Source organism: Lepidochelys kempii, chromosome 1 (assembly GCF_965140265.1).
Source record: "Lepidochelys kempii isolate rLepKem1 chromosome 1, rLepKem1.hap2, whole genome shotgun sequence".
Lineage (NCBI taxonomy): Eukaryota > Metazoa > Chordata > Testudines > Cheloniidae > Lepidochelys > Lepidochelys kempii.
The window spans coordinates 147861263-147884954 of record NC_133256.1 but is presented as its reverse complement, the minus strand read 5'-3'; the positions used below and the strand labels follow the sequence as shown (position 1 = coordinate 147884954).

Below are 23692 nucleotides of genomic sequence, written 5' to 3'. Positions count from 1 at the left end.
TTAAAGGTTTACTTGCAATCACAGCTCACACTCAGGATTGTTCTCTCACACAGCATTCCCAGGATAGCACACGTATGGCCAGATTCACCAATACTTCCCAGCAACACCAGACAGCCTTGATATAACTGTCCAGTTAAGCCAGGTTTACTTCTACTTGGCACCACTGAAGAAATGCAAAGCAGATAAATTGTACCAGTGAATATAGCCTGCGGAGTTGTGTAGCGCAGGTGGCTAACCCTGGGAGAGACAAAACAATAGTAGTGGCTTCACTGCTATATTAGGATCCATCATTTACCTGTATACGGAGAGTCACTGAGATATTTTTATGTGAATTGAAAAGAAAGATTTTGAAATTAATCTTGGGTATTGTGGAGCTAGGTCAGTAGTATAACTACCAAACAGCACAGAAAAAATATTTAAGCCAAAATTTGGAGAACCACCCATTCATTAAGCGCTTGGTTGTGCAACTTTTTTACTCATGTTGGAAATCACTTACTCAAGCAAGTAGTCCCAGTGATGTTAATAAGACTACTAGTGTGTATAAGTGTATGCAACATTTGCATAGTCTAAGCCTTACATTTACTGTCCCAAGTTTTGGTGTTGTTTTTTTAATATTCAGATACTACTTGAAAACCTGGCTTATTTTCCTTTTCTTCATATTTTAATGGGTGCCTTATAGAAATCTGTTTTCTTGAAAGGCAAGGCACATAAGGAAGCAAACACGCAGTTGCTTGGAGGGCTTAGTGAGGCTTCAGGCGGGATAGGAGGCTTCAGTGCTGGGAGAGTGAAAAACTAGAGACAGTAGAGAAGTACGTCAGCATAAATATTGCTCAATTGATAAATCAACCCTGATAATACTTTGGTAATGAAAAACAGAACGCCATACAGAGAATGAACAAAAATATATATTTGTATCCAAAACATCTTTTTAGATTGGCAACACCCTTTTACTCCTGTATGAAGATGATGCATTGATACTCTGAGATATAATAATACATTAGAAAATATGTTAAGTCCATTGACAACAAGGAGAGAAAAGAAAATACAAAATGAGCCTAAGTCTCAACACTGAGACATTCTTTCATTTTATTAAATTGGCCTGCCACTGTTGAGCTAAAACACTGAATAGCAGAATTGTAAGAGCTGGGTTTGTGCTTAGGTTTCAAATTTTCTTTCCACATGAACTCTTGATAAGATAGTGGCTATCAAAAACATGCAACATCTTTAAGAAAAAATATACTTACTTCTATTTCTGTAAGTTTCCTTGTTCACAGTGAAAGAAGAAAATTAGTATTTGATGCTTTTCCAGTGCAAGCAAAATCTGAATTACATATCCCAAACTAAACCCCTTTATCCTAACCTACCCCATTGTACACTTTGGAAGAATTCAGATCTTGTTCCAAACTTCACAGCTCAAGCAAATCTCTCCTGACTTTTGGAGGAGAGGGGAATGGGTTTTTATACCCTGCTCTGCTATAAAAATCCAGTTGATCCAGCTCATTCTATATTGATCATTTGATGTCCATATGTATGTGCATTTTCCTGTATTTTCTTAAATGATTAGCTGAAACAGCATAGTGATTCTGCAGTGATGCTTCATTAGACACTACTTTATTAATTAGATTAGATTCAAGATGAGACTCTGTGGTAGCATGCTGTAGTAAATTAGGTAGGCAGCTAGCAGATTGCTCTGGTCTCAATTCTGTCATTGACTTGCTGTGTGGCCTTGAGCAAGTCACCTAAATTCTCCAGGCTTCATTTTCACTGTCTCTAAAATGGGGATTAAAGTACTTATTTACCAACCACAATGCGATATTGTGGAAAATAATTAGCTAATGTACGTAAAGTGTAAAGCTACAGCTGCTAAGTGCTATATATGCCAAGTACTATTATTCATCACATGCTCAGATGCATCAACTTTTCAAAAACCAGAAAGGTTTACACCGCAGACACCCCATTTCAAAAAAAAATCTGTGCAAGGAAGCTTTATACCATTTAAATTTGAAAAGAAGTGTATAATAAACACAATGATGGATTTGTTCACAAATGACTTACCCAAGGACAAACAGAGGCAGAACTGGGAAGAGAACCTAGGTAATCATGAACCCTAATTTATATAATCCTACACATGTATGACTTTTTTTTTTTAACATTTACCACTTTTGAATTAAATCTTTTTTCAAAAGTAGGAAAATATTATGCCACTATTAGAAATTGACTTTACTCCTGATTAAAGATACCAAGTATTCCAGTAATAACCAGTAATGTGTGTGCGCACACAGAGAGAGAGAGAGAGAGAGAGAGAGTTCATGCACTTTCTTTATTCTGTATGACAGAAAATGCCTGCCTTTCATTGGAAGATTGGATATTTACACCTCTTGTTTGTATAAGTTCTTTCTGGTTAAATTTCTTTTGTAGATTAAATTTTCTGAGTTGTGAATAGCTTTTGGTAGTCCTAGCAGCAGCAGCGCTTGTGTCTTCACTTTATTTGATTAGTATCCCAAATGTGATAAACAAGGCATTGTGTGATTCAACATTAGGTTTTGTTAAATTCCTTTGTCTTTTGGTGGCTGAGTTTGTTTTGAAGGAAGCAAAAATCTTTATTTTCCAGGTGGGGTTTTGTTTTTTGTTTTTTTTTTGTGGGGGGGGGTGTCTCATTTTAGGAGATATTCTTCCCCATGTTCTGTTGCTTTTTTAAAGCACTATGAGCAATTTACTCCCTATGTATTGGGTTCAGTGAATTTGTTATCAGTAAGCTATGTAAAGCAATATTTATTTCATGTTCAAACAACTGAATTCCTCTTTAGATTAGCTTTCCCCTACCTATAATTTCTTCAAAATCTGTTCTGTTGTTCGTGTAGGAAAGAAGTGTAACCTTCTATGTTTTTTTTTTCATGAGACTGTCTGGAAAGATTTAAGTGGATTTCTAAAATGTTCAAACTTTGTAGGTTTTTGTTAATTATTCTTTACAATTAAATGTGTCATCTTAGAGCACTGGTATTTAGAAAAAGTAAAGCGCCACCGTATACAAAGATTTAGACCCAAGAGTTGAGAAGAATATCATATCCACCTGACATTGCAGGGAGCGTTTGGATATGTGTAACGTAATTACCCGTTGGATATTTGGCCAGGACACTGGTTTATGTGGAGGGTAATTCGTAGCTAGTTTCATTACTATCTTGCTCAAGAATGAGAGGTTGGACAGTGAGATCTGCTTATCTTGAGATGTACAAGATCTGTTTAGTCAAGAGAGGAGGTGTCTTGGGAATAGTCCAACTATTTAATGCTTTTAGGATGGTTGACAGGTTCCCTTAATCTAAGTTGGTTGACCAATTCTGTCTACAGGAGAGCTAAAGTACTCCCTCATATCCTTCATCAGCCATGATTGTCATAGATCTGAATCACCTAAGTGATTCTTTCCAGTGCTTCCTGAATGTCTTGCTCTGTGACTGCTGAATTCTTTGATGGGGCAAGATGTTTTTTCCAACCTGGTCTCAGTATATTGTTGTCTAAACAGGGCATCATAGCTACAGATGGTCTTCAGTGAGAAATGTGTCAGTTGTTCCTCATATTGAGGGGAGCTGCTCTCTGGGGTGGCATAGCAGAAGGTGATCTGCACTGACAAAGCGATTTGTGGCTCAGAAAAGTGCCCACCCTGCAAACCCAGCCTGAAATTTGAAAGTTAAACTAGTTTCTTTCCGGATTACTTACCCTTGTTAACCAGGGAAATGTTAAGAAAAAAATCCTTACCCTGCACATACCACTGTCTCCACCAAACTAGGATTAAAATGTAGTCATCCAAGTGGGAAGAACATGACCTGTACCTGTAAACTCAAGGACCCAGCTAAATTCCATAGTATCTTCAACGAATCCATACCAAACAAAAGAGCCTAGGAAAAAATCTGGTGAGATGCACCAAGTAGCAACTGAGATTCTTGTAACCAGAGTTTATATAAAATTCTGTTGCTGATGCATGGGATAGAACAGAATCTAGTTGATTCCTCCATAGCTGCATTGTATCCACAATGCTAATAGCAGTAAGAATGCTTGTTTGAACAGATAAGTCTGTACTCAGGGTACAGAATTATTGAGTACTAATGATACTCAGATTAGATCAGAAAATAGCTCTTTTCAGCCATAGATCAGCTCTACATTGATATATTTTCAAAGTAGAACTGCACGGAAAAAAAAATACACTCCTCCTCACACACATGTGATGGTTGCTTTGGCAATGTACCCCCCGCCCCCCAAAAAAGGATAAAATGAAAACCTGAAAGCGAGTCTCAAATCTGTTTTTTCCCCCCATAAGCAAGTGGCTCATTCATACCATGAGATGGTACTTTTGGTAGATAAACTGCAAATGAAGGGTTATATAGTTAATTTTAGCAGCTGGCATGTTACCCTTTCTTCTTTCTATCCTTCCCAAAAGAAATTTTTTGAATGTTTTCACTTAATCATTTTGAGCTGATTTGCTTTTTTTCTCCCAACCCCCGCCTCCCATCATATCCTTTTTCAGGATATTCCACCATTTTCCCTGGTAGCCAGTGTGAACCCAGTAACTTCAACAACTGCTGTATCCAAGAGTTCATGCCACTGGCAATCTCAGGATAGCTCCCCAAGACTATGCAAAACACAGTCACCACAATAAGATCAACATTTTGGTTTTCCTTCTTTCATGTTTTTCTTTAGTTAAAGAACTTTTTAAACCTTGAGCATTTCACATAGTCTTGCATAAGAGTCTGTAATTTAGAGATTAAATGTGCACAAAATGACACAGAATCCTATGATAAATATAGGGTTTTTTCAGAATGAACATTGTGTATTTAAAAATAAAGTGCTGTCTTATGAATCATACACATGCAAATTATATTTGAGTCCCCAAGCAGATCTAGGCTATGCATTATTTTTGAAAACACTTCTTTTTCTTCAATTAATATAAAATATTCCTTTGAATTGGCTTTTGGAGGGTTTTTTTGGCTAGTTCTATATTTTATTTTTTAAATTCTGCTTCCCAAGATGTCATCAGTAATTGAACAGAGTTTTAATGAACAGCACAGATATAATTTCATTTTTGTTAGGCTATATACTTTCTCATATTAGTATTTCCCCTTCAAAAAAGAAACAAGTTATCTAAGGAATTAATCTTTATTACATATTGTCCTTTCCTGTATGTCCAGTTTATCTTCCCCTCCTCCCTTCCCCTTCCCTCAATGATAAATTAAAATGGGGGGGGGGGGGAAATGCATGTGATATCATCTAATAAAACAATTGAATTTTGTTTTATTATATTGGTTCGTTATAGTTCTTGTAAGGCTGGTAAAACCCTGTCTGTACCATTTCTTTTAACATGGAGATAAATCAGAGAAAAGGAATTGTTAAAGCACTTTCAGAGCATTGACTGTTCCCTGACAATATGATGGAAGATTCTAAAAGGTTGCACTTTGATGGTTTCTGATGACATGGAGGAAAAAACGGGGAAACCCACAGCTCTTATCAGGAGAAGAAGAAAAGCAGAAAAGCTTCTAAAAAGTTGGACTTTGATGATCAACTTCAAGGACAAGTACCACAGAATAAGTGAAAGGAAGAAAGTATGTTCCTAGGAAAGGAGTTGAGAAAAGTATGGTAGTTTGTATGATTTAAAAAAAATTAGGTGATCAGTCATGGTTGCTATTTTATGCCTTCTTTTAGTTCAGATTTCTGAGATTCAAGCTAGTTCATTCATTGCAGGAATCAGTTGTATCAGTTGAAATGATTCCATTGATTCAAATTTGCTGCCTGTCTTCTACTGTAACAATGAGCTGATGAATAGTGAATTTACCTTGATTATAGGGGGAAAGTGTAGATAGGGTGTGTGTATGGAGAATGTACGCTGGCCTGTCTGAGACTGGAATAAAATCTCTCCTACTTAATTTCAGGTGGTGGAAAAGAAATCTGTTCAATAATTATCTGGGGGAAGGAGGAGAGGGAGAAGAGCTGTTTTCAAATGTTGCAGTATTTTTCTACATGCTAAAAATAAATAGATTGATATTTGTCTTAATGAATTTCTTAGCCTAAGCTCACTCTTGTCCTCTCTCTTGGTATTTTCACAACCTTCATTGCCACTGACTGCTTTGATGAATTGGGACCCCAACTGATTTTCCCCATGCTCACACAGGAAATCTGTGGCAAAACTTGGAATTGATTACCCAAATCCTTGTCCCATATCTTTACCAAAAGGACCATCTCTCCTTGCTTTGCCACAAAGTAAAGATGTAGATATAATATTTCTCAGGAATTTAAGAAATCACAGTAAAATATCACTGTATACATTTTTGGTCAATATAAAGTCCTAGATCAAGTCTGCTGTAGGTGGCATGTGATAAGGCTTTGTATAAAAGAGGTGTTACTATTTTTAAAACTTCAGGCCCAAAATCTGGGTTTCCAGAGATTGTTCCCTTTCTTTAGAAAGGGATAAAGCTTTTCTTCAACTTAACAAAAGGTTTTAGGTATTTCTCAAAGGGAAATTTTGTGAACATTTGTATGTCTAGAGGTTATATTCAGTCATTGCCTTCAAATAAACCAAATTTCCTATTAAAATTAAGGGTAATCTGCTCAGGACACATAGGTGAATGAAAAACAGGCACAGTGATGGAGTTAATCAAGCCAGAACTTTATTATCTTAACAATGGGGAGGGGCACTATCTGCACCCCCTCTTTGAGAAACCTGGCATTTAATTGAGTCCAGTTTGACATTACAGCATTCATAGTATATAATAACTTTGGGTGGAGGCTTGCCTAACCCAGAGGTGGGCAAACTATGGCCCACAGGCCACATCTGGCCCATGGGACTGTCCTGCCCGGCCCTTGAGCTCCCAGATGGGGAGTCTAGCCCCTGGCCCCTCCCCCGCAGCCTCAGCTCACTGTGCCGCAAGCCCTCTGGGTGATGGGGATGTGAGCTCTTGCTGGGCAAAGCAGTGGCATGGCTGGCTCCAGCTGGGTGGCATGGCTGCCAGTCCTGGTTCTCTGAGCGACATGGTAAGAGGGTGGGGAGCGGGGTTAGATAATGAGCAGTGGGTCCTGGGGCGGGCAGTCAGGGGACAGTGGGCAGTTGGATAGGAGTGGGAGTCCCAGGAGGCCTGTCAGGGGGTGGGGGTGTGGATAGGGTCAGGGGATAGGGAGCGGGGGTGGGGGGGTTGCATAGGGGATGGGATCCCGGGGGGGATGGTTAGGGGTGGTTGGGGGTGGGGGTTGGATGGATTGGGAGTTCTGAGGGGGGCAGTCAGGGGATGGAAAGTGGGAGGGGACAGATTGGGGTGGGGAGGCACAGCCTTCCCTATCTGGCCCTCCATACAGTTTCAGAACCCCGATGTGGCCCTCAGGCCAAAAAGTTTGCCCTGCACCTGGCTGAACCCCTAGGACTCAGCTCACTTCTGAATCCTCATACCCTGTCATTTGTGAGAAGGGTTAGAGGGTACTCAGAGGGACCTCAGTCTGTGAAGTCTTCAGGTCTGCTCTTCTCCTTACAGGCAAAAGGTTCTCCAGCCATGTCCCAGCTCTCATTCGCCTCAGGAATCTGGTTCTGTAGCCGTTATCTGCCTGGGCCTCCAGCTGCAAGTTACAATGGACTAATCTTCCTAGAATCCTCCTAGCATTAGAATTCCTACTCTTCATTCTTTTAACTTAAACTTTGCTTCCTCCAGGCTGCAAGAAAAGGTGGAAAAAACCTGTGAATCCCTGCCAATTTGATCCAACAGGAAAAATGTCGGTTCCCAGCCTGTAGCGGTGCATGGGATACTTCCATCCTAAGTTCAGGACGCTGCACTTGTTGAACCTCAGATTTCTTTTGGCCCAATCCTCCAATTTGTCTAGGTCACTCTGTATCCTATCCCTACCCTCCAGTGTATCTACTTCTCCCCACAGCTTAGTGTCATCTGGAAACTTGCTGAGGGTGCAATCTATCCTATCATCTAGATCATTAATAAAGATGTTGATCAAAACCGGCCCCAGGACCGACCCCTGGGGTACTCCATTTGATATCGACTGCCAACTAGACATCGAGCCATTGTTCACTACCAGTTGAGCCTGATGATCTAGCCAGCTTTCTATCCACCTTGTAGTCCATCCAATCCATACTTTAACTTGCTGTCAAGAATGCTGTGGAAGACCGTATCAAAAGCTTTGCTAAAGTCAAGATATATCACATCTGCTGCTTTCCCCATATCCACTGAGCCAGTTATTTCATCATAGAAGGTGATCAGATTGGTCAGGCATGTCTTGCCCTTGGTGCATCCATGCTGACTGTTCATTTTGAAGCACTTAGAGGAGAGGAAGGTGATCAGGGTTTCCTTGAGGACCTGCTTCATGATTTTTCCTGGGACTGAGGTGAGGCTGATTGGTCTGGAGTTCCCCGGATTCTCCTTCTTCCCTTTTTTAAAGATGGGTATTATATTTGCCTTTTTCCAATCGTCCGGGACCTCCCTGGATCGCCCCGAGTTTTCAAAGATAATGGCCAATGGATCTGCAATCACGTCAACCAACTCCCTCAGCACCCTTGGATGCATGATCTGGATCCATGGACTTGGGCACGTCCAGCTTTTATAAATAATCCTTAACCTGTTCTTTCACCACTGAGGACTGCTCACCTCCTCCCCATACTGTGTTGTCCAGGACAGTAGTGTGGGAGCTGACCTTGTCTGTGAAGATCAAGGCAAAAAAAGCATAGAGTACTTCAGCTTTTTCCACATCTGTCCCTAGGTTGCCTCTCCCATTCATTAAGAGTCCCACTTCCCCTAACCTTTTTCTTCTTGCTAATATTCCTGTAGAAACCTTTCTTGTTACCCTTCACATCCCTTGTTAGCTGCAACTTCAGTTGTGTTTTGGCTTTCCTGATTACTTCCCTGCATGCTCGAGCAATATTTTTATACTCCTCCCTAGTCATCTGACCAAGTTTCCACTTCTTGTAAGCTTTCTTTTTGTGTTTAAGCTCACTGAACATTTCACTGTTAAGCCAAGCTGGTCGCCTGCCATATTTGCTATTCTTTCTGCACATTGGGATGGTTTGTTCCTGTGCCCTCAATAAGGCTTCTTTAAAATACAGCCAGCTTTCCTGGACTCCTTTCCCCCTCATATTAGCCTCCCAGGGGATCCTGCCCATCAGTTCCCTAAGAGAGTCAAAGTCTGCTTTTCTGAATTCCAGGGTCCATATTTTGCTACTTTTTCTTCCTTTTCTCCTGAGGATCCTGAACTCAACCATGTCATGGTCACTGCTGCCCAGGTTGCCACCCACTTCTACTTCCCCTGCTAATTCTTCCCTGTTTGTAAGCAGCAGGTCAAGAAGAGAACGGCCTCTGGTTGATTCCTCCAGTAGCTGCACCAGGAAGTTGTCCCCAACACTCTCCAAAAACTTCCTGGATTGACTGTGTACTGCTTTATTGCTCTCCCAGCAGATGTCAGGGTGATTGAAGTCCCCCATTAGATCCCAGGGCCTTTGTTCTGGAAACTTCAGTTAATTGTCCGAAGAAAGCCTCGTCTACCTCATCCTCCTGGTCCTGTGGTCCATAGCACATGCCCACCACAACATCACCCTTGTTGCTCTCACTTCTAAACTTAACCCAAAGACTCTCAACAGACTTTTCTCCAGTTTCAGACTGGAGCTCTGAGCAATCATACCGCTCTTATATATAGTGCAACTCCTCCCCTGCCTGTCCTTTCTGAACAGTTTATACCCATCCATAACAGTGCTCCATTCATGTGAGCTACCCCACCAAGTCTCTGTTATTCCAATCCAGTCATAGTTCTTTGACTGTGCCAGGACTTTCAATTCTTCCTGCTTGTTTCCCAGGCTTCTTGCATTCATGTACATGCACCTAAGATAACTAGCCGATTGCCCTGCTTTCTCAGAGGCCCCCACTGTTGCACCCTCCTCCTTGTGTTTCCTCCCAGTATCCCACTTACCTCAGGACTTAGGTCACCATACTCCGGCAAAACTAGTTTAATCTCCTCACTAGATTAGCAAACCTACCTGTGAAGGTTTCAGAGTAACAGCCATGTTAGTCTGCATTCGCAAAAAGAAAAGGAGTATTTGTGGCACCTTAGCGACTAACCAATGTATTAGAGCATAAGCTTTCGTGAGCTACAGCTCACTTCATCGGATGCATACTGTGGCTCACGAAAGCTTATGCTCAAATACATTGGTTAGAGTATAAGCTTTTGTGAGCCACAGTATGCATCCGATGAAGTGAGCTGTAGCTCACGAAAGCTTATGCTCTAATCCATTGGTTAGTCTCTAAGGTGCCACAAGTACTCCTTTTCTTTTTGCTACCTGTGAAGGTACTCTTCCCTCTCTTTGTTAGGTGGATCTCATCTCTTCCTAGCAATCCTTCTTCCTGGAACAACATCCCATGGTTGAGGAATCCAAAGCCCTCTCTCTGACACCACCTGCATAACCACACATTCACCTCCACAATTTGACGGTCCATACCTGGGCCTTTTCCTTCAACAGGGAGGATAGATGAAAACATGACTTGCACCTCAAACTCCTTTATCCTTCTTCCCAGAGCCACATAATCTGCAGTGACCCACTCAAGGTCATTCTTGGCAGAATCATTGATGTCCACATGGAGAAGTAGGAAGGGGTAGCGGTCTGAGGGCTTGATCAGTCATAGCAAACACTCAGTCACATCCTGAATTCTAGCTCCAGGCAAGCAGCATACTTCTCAAGTCTCTCGGTCTGGTCGGCAGATGGATGACTCTGCCCCTCTTAGGAGGAAGTCCCCGATCACCACCACCTGTCTCCTCCTCTTGGGAGTGGTGGTCGTGGAACCCCCATCCCTACGACAATGCATCTTATGCCTTCTGGTCGATGAGGTCTCCTTCTGATCCCTTCCCTTAGATGGCTCCTCCAAATAATTCTCTGCAGTAGTACCCTTGCAGAGAGCCTCAAAATGGTCAGTCACCTTTGATAACTGTACCAAATAATAATAGTGGTTGTTATTCCTTCTAGGCAGAAATAAAAAAAATGTCTAACAGTAGGGGTCACATGTGAAAAACAAGAACGTTTATAAAAGGAAAATTATTCCTGAGATATAATGTAGTACTGAAAAAAAATATTTATTCTGACTAACAGTGGAAACTATTGCAAAAATATATGGTGTAGCTGAGAGTTGTGTGGAAAAAGTGAAACAGAATTTACGTTGTTCCAGTGAAATGACAAGTGGCTTTTTAAAAGCAATATTTCATATTTAAATCAGTCTGCCACTGGCTAGTTCAAATTGGTATCTTTTTGATCCTGCATGAATTTTTATTTAGCTCTTTGAATAGTAGGAATCATAATTAATTTAAAATGCAGAAAACTGCTAGCTATGTTTGTATGACTTTTAAATTATTTCTGGCAGCGTTTTCAAAATAAAAGCTTTTGTAGAGCCTGTTCTAACAACAATGCTAATATGTTTGCATCCAGTTCTGAGATCTGTTCCAGCAGTATTCCTATATATACCTGCAACAAACTGTACACATTGCACTAACAGTACCCTTGTGCAAAGAAGCGTTTCTCACCAAGTTTATTTTCCAACATCGTTAACCAGACTTTCTGGCCAGGACCCTTCACAGTGCTCAAGGTATTTGGTTCCTTTGTCGCCTCAATGAAGGATGCCAAAATGGCTTTTACTCTCTGTTTAGATCTTCTGAAAATTCATTGACTCTGCTTCAAGAGGCAGGAAGGTTTCCTGTGGGTGAGGTCTCTATCCCCCATCAAGATTAGGTGGTCATCTTTCCCCACTTGCCTTCCTGATGACTTTGTTGACCTTGCATATAAATGTGCTTTTCTTTGTCTTTGGTCTCACCTTGCCCAACTTACATCAGAGACACATTCAAGCAAATGGAATTGCATTCCTTTGTCTGAAACAGGCATGGCTTTGGCATTGCTTGCCAAATGCATTTTCAGAACACATTTCCAGCACCTATCTATGAAGTCCTTTATGGGTTTAACATACATACAGCAGCAAGAATATTAATGATCAGTGAGTAATTAGTTTTCCAGTGATGTATTATATACCCAAAAGGTGGCATGTAACATGACAACAGTGTGCCAGCTGGCTTCGGGATGATATTAGGGTCATACTCGTCCAAGCCCTGCCTCCCCATTTACACTGCTGTTTTTAGCACTATATAGTGTCCCATTACTGGAGCCCTGCCGCTTCTGTGGGGAAAGACTCCAGGAGAGGGGATGGGCCCATCAGGGGAGTTTTCAAGCTCCTTCCCTCCTTCCAGACCCTTTCCTCCGCACAATGAAAGACTCTGGAAGTGGGGACTGCTGAAGCCTTTCCCCGGTGCTGCCTCACAGCTGGAGTCTTTTACTGACAGGTGTAGCTACATACAGCAGTATGGATGCAGCCTGCTTTTCACTGCGGCATACCCTACATGCCGTCACCAGTGGTGTGTAAAGTGGACATAGCCTAAAGCTTGTTGTTTCCACTTACAAGATGTGGAGCCTCTAAGAAAGTCATTATTTACAAGAGTCAAAGATGACTTTAGGCTGAGATACTAAACTATGTTTCACTTTTCTAATAAAACTAAGACTTGAGAATTTTATATTTCCTTTCCTCATGTGAGCAGTATATAATGTAAGTGTGCCCTTTACTTTTGGAGCAGTATGTTTAAATGTTCTGTCCTCACAGAATTGTTGGTATATGACGAGTCAGAGATAATATAAATGTAATGAAGGAAATGCAATTTGAAAAGACTAATTTAATGAACACTCTGTTCTGACTGGAGAAAAGCAGGAAGAATTCCCTTTCCAGTGTTTTCCAGATCAGATGTTAGGGGAGACTGGAATTTTGGATGGAGAAAGTACACTACAAGAAAGCAACACTTGTCCCTCTGTAACTGGATGCAGACTCACCGGCGGTGCCTCCTGCTGGTTATCTCAGGGAATTAGCTCACCAGCCTCTGGAGTGCCCTCTTCAGGCCGGTGTCTCACCTTACTGCTGGCTCCCATACCCCTCCCAGGACCCCAGTGCCCCTTTCACTGGGGGCTGCCCCCTGGCAATACCCCACAATTCTGGGTCTCCCCCTTTTAGGGGAACCCTCCACCCACTATCCCTACCTCACCTCACTCGTAAGCTCCTGCCAGTCACCAGCTAGCCCCCACACCCTGGGCAGACTGCAGTATGAGCCATTCATCACAGGCAAGCTTGGGTTTCGACCTGGTGCCTCTGTCTAATCTTGGGCTGTCCCCTGCAACCTCAGTACCTGTTGAGCCTAATGCTAGGCTGCAGCCTGGGGCTTTCCTGGCTGGAGCACCCCAGCTCCACAGGCCCTTCCCCAGCCCAGTTCCAATCTAGGTACTCTGCTTAGGTCCCTGCAGCCAGGTCCCTCCCTCTCAAAAGTGAGAGAAAGAGTACTCTTCTGCTCCTAGCTTATATAAGGCCTGCTGGGTCTGTTTGGGGCATGGCCCCCAGCTGCAGCTGCTCTGCCAATCAGCCCAGCTCTTCCTCTGCTCCAGCCCTCTCCCAGGGCTATCTTAAACCCCTCACAACAGCAAACACTTTTTCTTACAAATCCATTGTCACCGGTCATGATGGCCCAGTTTTTTAAAAGCAAAAGGTGATTTTTAGGTGCATCAATTTGTGGGTGCCCAACTAGAGAGAGCTTAGAGGCATACAATTTTCAGAGGGTGAGTGCTCAGCACTTTCTGAAAATTAAGTACCTTTAAGCAATCACAAGCCAAACACTGCAAAGTTGAGGCACTCAGAATCACTGATTATGTCTCAAAATCTTGGTCAAATTGCATTCACTGTTTTATTAGAATGTAATCAAGATGGCATTGAAAACCTTATGTAAGTACAAACTTTATCAGTTCTGCATTTTGTGACTATGAAACATTCTTTCTTTCTACAATATCTTTTAGAAGACATGCACACTGTAGATATAATAGAGGTACAATAGTTTTGTGGCATTTTTAGTTTAATATGGTGTGGCAGAAATTGAAAAATATTTTATTTTCAAGTGGCCATTAAATCTGTGTGTGGTTTTTCAGTGACTGCAGTGCAAGCTATGGTGGAGGCAGAAGGGAGCAACTCTACTTATGAGATGCTCGTGTCTATGCCAGATGTTGTCTATTTAAGACCTCTGTAATGTCAGTTTAATGGGCACAGTCCAATAAAATTCAGCTTGAATTTCTCTTTTATGCTAATGTTATAAGTTTTTAACAGCTGTCCTAAGTAGAACATTTTACCTTAACAGATATGCTAGACACACTAACATGAGCCATAAAACGGTGATGCCACTTCCTACAGCAGTTCTAAAAGCAGAACTGAGGTCCAAACAAGAGAAGATACAGTGGTCGGTCTGTCTGGTATCAAAAATAGCAGTGTTTAGATATATTGTGCTGTAACTACCAGTATCATCCCACTCTGAAACTAAAGAGCCAAAACACATTAAGTAAAAAAACAACAACAAAACCCAGCAGTAAATAATAAATGTAAGGATGAATGCGTAAATTATTCAAAGCATTTTGTCCTCCTGTACTTCTTTGGGTACATTTTTGAAAAGATCTAGTGGTGAAATTCTGGGCCCATTGAAGTCAGTTGCAAAACTGCAACTTCAAGAGGGTCAAGATTTTACCTAGGACTTCTCAATATCCTGACAATCACATACAGTTCAGTTAAGAGAGAATGAAACATTTTAAATTTCTTCTCCTTTTTCTCTCTGCATTTGGTTTAGATTTTGACAGTTTGCCTCCTGCACACTATAAGGAGACAATGAACACTATCCTTTTGTGGATCCAGCAGTCAGAAAACAAACTCTCCATATCTCAGGTTATTGTCACTGAATATGAGATCATGGAGCAGAGACTCAGGGAGCTAAAGGTAAGTGTATGGACTGTGGAAAAGTCTTCTGATTGAAAAACACAAGAGGAAGGAACTTCTGCTGGCTTAAACCATCATAACTCCATTGAAGCCAATGGAGGTATGAGTGTTTACAGCAGCTGAGGATTTAGCCCAACAGCTATGGTTGGGGGGAGGGGCTACTTACTGATCTCAAAAAGGATTCTGAATGTTATTGAAAAAGCACCACGGTTGGTATTTGCCAGTTGAAACAAATACTTAAGGTACTGAACACCTTAGGGGAATAGCTTTTGCATTTTCCCATAGAAACAAAATGTTCTCAGAGATATTTACAGCACTTAAGCAGGCATTCAGCTCATTGTAATGAATGTTTTCATGTATGCATTAGAAACTAGTATTATGAAAAATACAGAACATTTACTTCTCTCCATCCCAATCTGCAACTCCTGTTAAATTTCCAAGCAGAGACAGATGTGGGATGAGCTTTGCCAGTGGGCATAAAGCTTCTCTGCATGTGGACTTTTAGTATTATTTTATTATCCGATGGCTAAAGAGCATTTTACTGGATGCAACTGGCAGTGAAAATATAGAAATGTAAAGCAGAAAATATCTGTTCTCCATGCTGATCAATATATTGATCAATGTACTGATCAATCCTTGATTCTGAAGATAAGTGTATAGTAATCATTGGGGACATAATACGTTATTTAATGGAGTATACAATGTCTCAATGAATTTAATTATGCAAGTATTTATACCGTTAAAATTAGGAATTGAATGTATTTCTAATCAGCTGTTTTCTGAATAAGATTAAAATTTTACTTAGGTCATGGTAAAGTGTCTAATTCTTTTCTTTGAACAATTCTTCTAATAATTTCAGTCATTTGCTCAATAATATTTGACTACTTCTGGGGGGGAAAGTGTTCAAAATAGCTCAGTATGTTCCAAGTGAATGAATATAATGTTAATTTTTCATATCACAGGCTTTGCAAAGCTCTCTACAGGAGCAACAAAATGGTCTAAACTATCTCAGCACAACTGTGGAAGAGATGTCCAGGAAAGCCCCTGCAGAGGTCAGCCAGAAATATCGATCTGAAATTGAGGGGATCGTTAGTTGCTGGAAGAAGTTATCAGCTCAGCTGGTAGACTGTTGCCAAAAACTTGAGGAACTGATGACTAAGCTCCAGCAGTTTCAGGTTAGTAGGGGTTCTCTCTCTCACACACACACACCCATCTTCTGGTGTCCTGTGACATTAAATGTTTATATATGCATGCATTTTTATATATTTCTGTAAAAGTTAATTCTTGAAATAAAACAAGATAGAAGGGAGGAGTCTCAGGTCAATCCATGTGTGAGATTCTTGTATTGCACTGGATATTTGAATCAGAATAAAGGAAATTTAAAAATTCTAAACCTTTGGCAGGTACTAAGGTGTTGATTGACTGACGCAATGATGATCCATTTGATAGATTATTGTAAGAGTGAAATCCTCACCCCACTGAAATCAATGGAAGCTTTGGTATTGACTTCAATGAGTCCAGAATTTCACCCAGAATTCTTACCTTTTGCCAGTTTTTGCTTGTGTCAAAACCAATGACAAAACTCCTATTGATTTCAGCGAGAATAAAGTCAGCGCCCCAACGCTGTAATCCTTCAAACACTTTTCCATGCAACTCTAACCTTCTTGATTTCAATGGATTACTTTCATCGTCATTGTTATCACTGTTACTTCTATTGTGGTAACAACTACTACAGGTCACTAATCAAGGATCAGGACCCCAGTGTACTAGGCACATAGGTAAAACTATTTATATACAAATTTGCAGGAGTAGAGCCCTAGACTGTTTTCCTCATGGCAGAGATTTTATGTAGACATTCGTTGGCAAGTCATCTGATGCACTGTTGGTGCTCACCAAATGAACAACAAGACCAGGGGAAACCTGGACCTACAAATATTATAATATGTCATTCATGTCTCAATTTTGAATATATTTCTGTTCCGTTTGTATATAATCCTAAAGCACAATTTTCAAACTGATTCTGATTAATCAGGCACCAAAATTCCGAAAATATTCTGCAGGAAGTATCTTTACATTTTATTCTACCCTCCTTCCATGTAAACGATCACTTGCATACTTATAAAAGACAAGGGAATTAAAGTAACCCTGAAGCCTTTTTCAAGGCTGACCAGCACAATGTGAGTTGTTACATACAGTGCTCCATTTACAATGTATGAATATTTCAGTCCCTGTCCTTGGTTTGTTTCAAGTAGAATTTGATTGTTGCATTTATGTTATGGAATATAGCAAAATAGGATTTTTTTGAGTGAGTTCAGACCACTGTTTCCTATTTAATCCAGTACAGACATCTGGTCAGGAATAAATGTTCTGTTAGCAGGGTCATGGTTGGTCTTGTATCCCTGTTTCTGCAAAGAAAAACCCAGTAGCAAAATAACAAAGCATTCATTCATCTGATTCTGTTTGACCATAGGGGAGAGTTGACCATAAAAAAAATATCATCATAAATAGGTAATCAACAACATAGCAATTTAAGAACTAATCTTCTCCAGAAGACCCCAACAATCCTAAATTTGGTTTAATTGGAAGCACTTTGAGTCTGAAAATAATAAAGTTGGCTGTCATAGCAAGACTTGGGTTTGTGTTCATTGCTAATATAATGAAATATTGGGAAGTACGCAGTTTAAGGTACTATCCTTTCCTTAAGAAATTTAAATTGGCTTTTTATTCATAACCACTGGCTTTCCGTGTAGAAGTTTAGGAAGATACCATTGCCTTTTTCAAAAAGACAGACCTCGGTGTCTTAAATAGCATTACATCTCTCAGTAAAACACTTAGTTTTGACAATATAATGTGCACTATTTCTGAGCGCATAATGGCTACTGCTATGTTAGCCTTCACCGTATTACTAGGATCACTGCGCAACAAGTGTATGATTCATATAAAACTGATTGCTTGTATATCCCTCTAGTATACTTTGAGTGTTTAGTTAGTTTAGGTGGCTTCTTGACTATTGCTTCCTAATGGAGTGTATCGTAGAGGTATATGTTCAAATCACTGCTGATAGCAGATAAAATACATATTCATTTCAGAATGTGATCCATTTATTTGATCTTCACAGTTTTTGAAGAGTAATATCTGTATCCTTGGTTAACAAAAGGAAATCTTCAAATTGGTATTTTTCTCTTTAGTGAAAAATGTTTATACATGCATGTTAAAATACTGAAATCTCATAATAAAATATGATTCTGGATTACTTTTACTCCCTGACAACAAAAGTCCAGAAGAAATCACTTTATTCGCTCTTTTGGTAATTTTGGTATTCATTGCTTTTATATCATTCATTTTTATTGATTCAATTGATTTTGCAAAGTAGCCTGGTGCTATAAAAATGAGCTGGAGCATTTTCTTCATGGGTTATCCGATATGTATATTTGAGTGTGATTTGAACAAATTTGGGGCACAATATTATTTAAATGAGAACTGTCTGCTTAAAAATATAATAATTAATTATTGTGTATAATTCTGAATGTGTATTTTACAGATGTTGATAAAGCAATACTATGAAGAAAAAAGTGATACTATTTGAGTGTTAATTCAGCAGCTCATCATTTGTATAACTTGATGATGCTCCTCCTTAACTGACACATTAGCCTTTAATAAAGGGATAACATAAGCTTCTTCCTGACCCCCAAAGGCTAAGCATTGCAGCACTTTAACCTCTCCATGGTTAAAGAAGGCTGGATGTGGCTCTCTTCAGAGCTCATCAGCACTGATTCAAGTATTTGTTGAAGAGAGTCAAAAAAATAATTGCATTCTGAGAGCTCAGAGCTGGACTTGAATTCTCCGTGTGATGCTGCCATAGGGTTGCTAGGCCAGCCCCCTTGTGGGGTTTTTTGATAGAATTTTATATTCAGCTGTTTTCCCAGTTGCTAGTGTTGATTAAAGGATGTGGTCTTAGAATTAGGGTTCAAATATGGCCTAGTGGTTGGATCAGGGGATTGGGAATCAGGATTCCTAGACTCTATTCCTAGCTCTGGAACTGATTCATTGTGTGACATTCAGAAACCCACTTAGAGTGTGTCTACACAGAAGCTAGGAGTGTGCCTCCCTTTGCAAGTAGTCAGACACATGCTAACTCTGCTTGAACTAGCATGCTAAAAATAGTAATGTTACCGGGGTAGCATAGATGGTGGGTTGGAAAAGCTGCCTAAGTATTTACCCAGGGGATCTGGGCCAGTTTGTACTCAGGTGGGTTGCCCAAACTGCCACCCATACTACTCCGGCTACACTACTTTTTTTAGTGACCTAGCTTGAGCAGAGCTAGTGCATGTCTGTCTACTCATTCTGGGAAGCATGCTTCCAGATGCAGTGGAGATCTGCTCTGTATCGATCTCCGCTGCAGTTAACCTTGGAGTAAACATAGTACTCCATCTGTATTTTTCAAAGGACAGTTTTTCTACATTGTGGCCTCTCAGTTAGTGAAATAAGATGGTCTTTTTTTTCAATTATTGTGTTTAAGAAAACTTAAAGTGATGGTGAACCGCAATTAAAGGACAATTTTAAATAGTTGGAGACCTTTAGAAGTGGTGATATATAAGTGGAAGGTGGTATTCTCATTCTTCTTATTGCTGTTTCCAAAAGAGGATGAGGGAAAGGGTTTCTGTATTCTTACCATTAACAAATAAGAGAAACAAAATCCAACCTGTTTATTCCTGAAAACAAAAAATGCTAAGACTAAAATGATCAAAATGCAGGCCAAATGGTGAAAGGCAACCCCCACCCCCAATGTATTTGCTTGTTTGCATTGTTCAAAGTGCTGTGACCTCTTCCTAATTTTAGAATTATTTTGTGCTGAAGTTTAGTGATAGTGTCATGACGAATTCTATTATCATCAGTCAGTGCTTGTAGCATACCATAGATTGTTGTTTTTAACTAACAGAATGACACTAAAACCCTGAAGAAATGGATGGCTGAAGTGGATGCTTTTCTGAAGGAAGAGTGGCCTGCCCTCGGTGACTCAGAAGCGCTGGAAAAACAGCTTGAACAGTGTACAGTAAGTAGTCCTTGTGTACTGGATTTTTTGTGTGTAGGTGGCTGGGTGAGTGTTTAGAAGAAGAATCAACCCAAACTTTGCCTACCTAGAAATACATTTAAAACTGAATCGCTATTGATTTTGTTTATGCAATGTATATGAAACTGAATGTCCTGGCTTTGAAGGAAATACTGAAAACAAAGAGGAAGTTGAATGTACAAAGGGAGTAACATGGATGCTGTAATACTGTATCCTTGTGGTATGTCCAGGCTGGACAAAACCAGAAAGTTTGAAACATTGTGAGCGCCTTGGAGCTCCCTTCTTAAGTATTTGAAAAAGTACCTGGCACTTGAATGAGTGCTACTATAAATAAAATAAATAATAATCATAATACAGTGAGAGCATACGTTGCCCCCAAGATATCATTTACTTTTTTTTCTTGTTGCCATTTTGTGGTAGTTTCTCATTTCGTGGAAGCAGGAGACACAAAGTTGAGAGCCAGATTTGTATCTCTTAGACTGCTGTAAATTCAGTGTAATTCCACTGGAGTCTAGGGGCCTAAATTTGTAGCAAGTGTATAAAAATAACTCCTTCGGAAGTCAAACACTTCATATCCATCATGTGAGAAGCTTTGCTGTCCTTCATGGCATTCTTACTGATCTTCGATTAAATATTCAGACTCAGACCAAATCTTGTCACTTCTCACTTTATAACATTTCTGCAATCTGTTCCTTCCTCTTCTATTTCTGTTCTTCACTCCCACTTCAAAAGCCTTCATTCATATAATGATCCCTTCTCAAGTCTCCCTTCTTTAAGCTATCCAATATTTAGCAGCTGAAATTACCTTTTTCTTCTTCCGTTATGACTGTGTGTCGTCCTCCCCCTCCCCCACGAGTCTCTTTTCTGGCTTTTTGTCTCTTTCTGCATAAAGTTCAGTCTGCTCATTCTGGCATTTAAGTTTCTTCTGAGTCTCCTGTCATGCTCAACTCACTACCTTTGCTATTCTAACCTTTTCTCTTTTTCTTTCTTTCTTTCTTTCTTTCTTTCTTTCTTTCTTTCTTTCTTTCTTTCTTTCTTTCTTTCTTTCTTTCTTTCTTTCTTTCTTTCTTTCTTTCTTTCTTTCTTTCTTTCTTTCTTTCTTTCTTTCTTTCTTTCTTTCTTTCTTTCTCTTTCTTTCTTTCTCTTTCTTTCTTTCTTTCTCTTTCTTTCTCTTTCTTTCTTTCTCTTTCTTTCTTTCTTTCTTTCTCTTTCTTTCTTTCTCTTTCTTTCTTTCTCTTTCTTTCTTTCTTTCTTTCTTTCTTTCTTTCTTTCTTTCTTTCTACTGTTGCCTTCATGCCTGTTTTCATACTGCTCCCTTCACTTGGCTCACTGCCCTTCTTAAAAAGACAAAACATCCTTGTTTTCTTTCTTCAAAGGTCCCCTCAAAACCTATTTCCTTTGCCTTATTGTCACTATTGACTTTCTTTCCTATGCAGTCTATTCCTCACTTATCCTACCAGATCCCATGATTGAAAATAATCAGTATGATTTGATTTCTCTACATGACTCCGTTTTTATTTGCTTTAAACATAATCCTTTCTTTCACTTTACTTTTGTTGTACTTTATGCTTTGTTCAATTTAGTTTGTACAGTTTTGGGAGAAGAAACCTTAGTCCCACTTCTCTATTGAGACTCGGCTCTGCTTCATGAAGAAACAGATAGGGATGGAAAAAGTAACTTTATGCCATTTTATGGTATGCCACTACAAATCCTATCAAGTGATGATATAAAACTTCCATTGATTTCAGTGAAATCTGAATTAGAGCTGGTTAGAGGCTGAGCTGGTCTCTTGTGCAAATTACAACAGCCTAGGGCTGATCTAATTTGCATCCAAATGACTATACCCCCATGGGCAGATCCAGCAGCTGGGAATTGCCAGAGTATCACTCAAGCCTCCCCAGGAGGATGTAAGATGGGTAGCATACAGCCACCCACAGAGGGATAATTCCTGTGATAGTCAAGGAAGATGGCTTTACAAACCATTTATAGCACCAGAGTGATGCAAAAACACCGAATAATACTGAAGAATTGAGCCCCATGCCTCTTAAACATTATGCCATATTATAATTCTGTATAAATGTTATTAATTCTTTTTTATCTTGCATAGAAAAGCTAATCCTATAAACTCATTTTAAGACTGTTCTTCCCTCTACTCTGTATTTTGCATAATATTCTCTATTAATTGTGGTCATTTCAACAGGGATCTGGACCAAACACACACATAGTAGCAGAATATTTTATGCACTTACTTTATTGGACAGTTTTATAGAAATGGCATATCTGTAACAGTATCTGCATGTGTTGTTTTCATAAACCTTTTACTATTCCTTTAGGCCTTAGTAAATGATATCCAGACAATCCAGCCCAGTTTGAACAGTATTAATGAGGTTGGGAAGAAAATGAAGAATGAGGCAGAGCCCAAATTTGCTTCCAGAATACAGACAGAACTAAAAGAACTCAATGCTCAGTGGGAACACATTTGCCAACAGGTACTGACTCTCTTGCTGTGACTGGTTCTCTTTTAATTAACTTTCAGATTTCTCATTGACATAATTCCTCCCCCTCTATGCATAGCCAGTCAATGTGAGAGAGAATCTAGACATTTTTGCTCATTAACCTTCCATTATACAAAGTTTATCTAGCATGTAGAAATATGTGCAAAGCAAATATCTTAAACTATGCAATTTAGTCTAGCTGTACATCTTATTGCTGATGTAAAATTAGCTCTTTATGATATACACTTATTTTGAAAAAAAGATTTCCATCTGCCAACATCTAAACTTCTGCACTGGGTAGTTTTTATTAAAAACTTTCTTTTTTTTCTTCTGATATTTTATTATACTGACTAGTAATTCTCAAGATCAAGTCCTTCTAGTATTCAGAGTTCAGTAACTTAGAATTATAACTACCCATCCATTTAAATTAGTGTCACAAGTGCCCACAAATGTAAAGGACAGGTGGTATGCAGTATTGACCTGAAAGGATAAGTGTTTTATTTTTACAGTGTTGATGGTGAACCAGTGATATTTACCCATAAAGAAAACACATTAAACAGCTAGCAGTGGTCAGTGTAAAGTTACCACTTTGTATAATATGACTGCTAATGGCATTACATAGTAGAGATAATCCTTTACAGTGTTTAGTATTGTATAATAGGTATTCTTCTAATGTTTCACTTGTTTTATCTTTAGTCCTGTTAAATCTGGGTTATTTTAAGCTTTTTTTGTTTGTGTGCTCTATCAAACAAGTCCCCATGTTTACATATTAAAACTGTTGACCTCAAGAGGGTTTGAAGTTTTCTAAAACTTTCTTAAAACACAGAAATACAATGATTGTTTTGTACTTTTTTGTTTATCTTAACATTGGCAATTTTTAAAAAGGGATCTCTATATTTAGTTCATTATAAATCATTCTATTTGGATTGACCAATCCGGATCCATTCCCGCAAACTGAAAAAAGCACGCTTTCTTTACTTTGGAATGTCTTATATAAAGAAAACTAAAGAAAAATATTAAAGATGATCCATTCTTCCTTACAGAAATTTAATGAATCCACTTTAGCATCTCTTGACAGATCAAGAGCATTGCTTTCTTCTTACTTACAGTGGCAGAACTGGTTTCAGAGTAGCAGCCGTGTTAGACTGTATTCGCAAAAAGAAAAGGGGTACTTGTGGCACCTTAGAGACTAACAAATTTATTTGAGCATAAGCTTTCGTGAGCTATAGCTCACTTCATTGGATGCATTCAGTGGAAAATTCAGTGGGGAGATTTATATA

The 23692-nt window shown here is 39.5% G+C and overlaps 1 protein-coding gene across 12 annotated transcripts in view; it reads left to right on the top strand.

Annotated features, from left to right (window-relative positions):
• DMD (dystrophin) overlaps positions 1-23692 on the top strand; it is a 1926267-nt gene that overhangs the window by 726549 nt on the left and 1176026 nt on the right. For all 12 annotated transcript variants that reach the window (XM_073357918.1, XM_073357881.1, XM_073357898.1 and 9 more), the window contains exons 22-25: positions 14701-14846; positions 15809-16021; positions 19786-19899; positions 22251-22406. In XM_073357918.1, coding sequence (XP_073214019.1) covers positions 14701-14846; positions 15809-16021; positions 19786-19899; positions 22251-22406 — 629 coding nt within the window. The remainder of the gene's footprint in view (positions 1-14700; positions 14847-15808; positions 16022-19785; positions 19900-22250; positions 22407-23692) is intronic.